The following is a 2,134-nucleotide window of genomic DNA, read 5'->3' on the forward strand; positions in this document are numbered from 1 at the left end:
ACGACGTCATTTTATACCGGTTAGCGCGGCCTTGGGGGGGCAGTTTGGGGAAGGGGCCCGAGGAGGGGTGGTGCTAGGGGAGGGGCCTCGTCAAGGGGCGGGACTCTAGGCGCTAGCGGGAACGGACAGGCCAACCCTCCGCACTCAGAGCGCTCCAGGGGAAGTCATCCAGGGACAGGCCAGAGACTTGCATCCGGAGAGGCTCCTCACCCGGCCTCACGGTGGGCAATTCCATGAGGAGCTCCCTCAGCCCTGCCTGTCATCCCTCCTCAGTGGGTGCCGCAAGGGGTCGTGTGTCCCGTCTCCCCGTGGGGCTGCGCCATTGTGAGCGTTTCTGACAGCGTCTGGTGTGTGCGTCCTGGGTTTTGATCGTCGCAGCAAAGGCTTTAATCTGCGGGCTTCTTTGGACCCCTCAGGGCATTGAGGCCTTGCAGGAGGAGCTAATGGAGGCAGAAGGTGTGTCCTGCTGTTTTGTCTTTGCCGGGGTGGACTTGGCCTGCCTCGGCTCCCTACCCCTCCAGAGGGTGAGCCTTGGTTCCCACCATGTATCTGGACTCAGTGTAGGTCTCTGGGATCTTTCGGGATCTGCCGGCACTGAGGATGGAACAACTATGGCCTCTGGAAGAAGTAGGGGTGGTGGACCAGTCCAGCCACTTTCCCAGGTACTGTTGTCCCAACTGAAGGATTGCAAATTGTTGTGCTGACGGGATCTTGGAATCCTCCTCTCTGCCTTTGGGTAGCCTCAGCACCTCCTGGTGTCCCCACCGTATCCATGGCAGTGTGTGTGGGCCCTGGGCCTGTCTGCCTGGTGTTCCTGCTCCTCCAGCCTCTTGAGCTCCCAGTCCTTGCCCCTGGTCAGGGTCCAGTGATGTGGGGTCTCCTCCTTGCCCAGGTAGGTTGAGGCCAGGCTCCCTTCAGCCTTTGTGGGGCAGTCAGCACCCTGGGCGTGGACTCTGTGGGGGCTCCTGCTCCAGCAGGAGTTGAGCTGTTGGCTTGCACACCTGGCTGCAGGGCCTTCCTTACCCCACAGATTGTCGGAGGGGGATGAACATGCCTGATGGGTGCAACAGTCACCCATTCTTGCCCAAGGCCACTGTTGGATTTCGCTGCAGGGCTCTGAAAAGAGTACAAGGTGACTCATTGGTGTGTGTCCACAGCATTGGGAGTATACTGCCTTCCACATCCCCATACTCAACCATCCTTGATTAGAAGTACTTGAAAAGGCAGTTGTACCTGTATTGAATGGGTACAAACTTCTTTTCCTATTATTCTTGAACAATACAGTTGAGCTATAGCTTACGTGGTGTTCCGTTGTATTAGGGATCATAAGTAACCTGGCCATGAGTTGAACCAGGCACAGGAGGATGTGTGTAAACCCTGGGCAGATGCTGTGTCATTTTGTGTGAAGGACTTGAGCAGTGTCCATTGTGTTAACTGGTGTTGGAACCCATCCCACAGATGCCAAAGAATGACTACAGTAAGGTATCACTTTGTGATTCAGAGTCTTGCTGTCCTGTCCCCTGGGACACTGGTCCTTGTGGCTGTGTGGGAGGTAGGGACACTCCTTGTCCCTAGGGGTGGGAGTCCAAGAGCCACCCACCAGGTGGAAGGACCCCATTCCAGGTTCGTGGCATGTGCTGAGACAGCTGCATGGACCTGGTTCACCTGGATTTTAGGACTGTTGCTGTGGCTGGCCCCAAGGCTGCAGAAGGCATCACCTGGGAACGTTCATGGGCACCCCAGGACCCAGCCCCTGTGAGAATGTGGTGCCCAGAGAGAGAGTGTATCACTTTGGGGCGTCTAAGCCCCTTTATCACCAGACTGACCCATGGAGGGTGCACAGGGCCCACCTGGGAACTTGCCCAGTTTCTCTGGGCACCCCATCCTCTGGCTTGTCCCTGGCCCTCCCCAGCTCCGTTCCCAGCCTGTCTTCTGCTCACCTGGATGCTCATACCCTGTGGGCATGATCAGTGGTCTCCCCACTCTGTTTACCTCCGTGCCAGGCCTCTCCTAGCCTTGCCAGCTGTCTGCACCTCCCCACTCTGACCTCTGCCTCCCCACACCCAACTGGCCCTCCCTCCTTCCCCCCTCCCTCCTCTGGCCCTTTTACAGTGCCTCTCTCTCTCTCTCTCTC

The 2,134-nt window shown here is 57.7% G+C and overlaps 1 protein-coding gene across 7 annotated transcripts in view; it reads left to right on the forward strand.

Annotated features, from left to right (window-relative positions):
- Positions 1-2,134, forward strand: part of Iba57 (iron-sulfur cluster assembly factor IBA57) — an 8,005-nt gene continuing 5,871 nt past the window's right edge. For 3 of the 7 annotated variants that reach the window (XM_019205726.1, XM_019205727.1, XM_019205722.1), the window contains exons 1-2: positions 40-456; positions 560-662. In XM_019205726.1, coding sequence (XP_019061271.1) covers positions 601-662 — 62 coding nt within the window. In that variant the 5' untranslated portion in view covers positions 40-456; positions 560-600. The other 4 variants (XM_019205724.2, XM_019205723.1, XM_019205728.1 and 1 more) reach the window with 4 other exon arrangements.

This window comes from Fukomys damarensis, unplaced genomic scaffold (assembly GCF_012274545.1).
Source record: "Fukomys damarensis isolate Sample0158 unplaced genomic scaffold, DMR_v1.0_HiC HiC_scaffold_3, whole genome shotgun sequence".
In the NCBI taxonomy this organism is placed as follows: domain Eukaryota; kingdom Metazoa; phylum Chordata; class Mammalia; order Rodentia; family Bathyergidae; genus Fukomys; species Fukomys damarensis.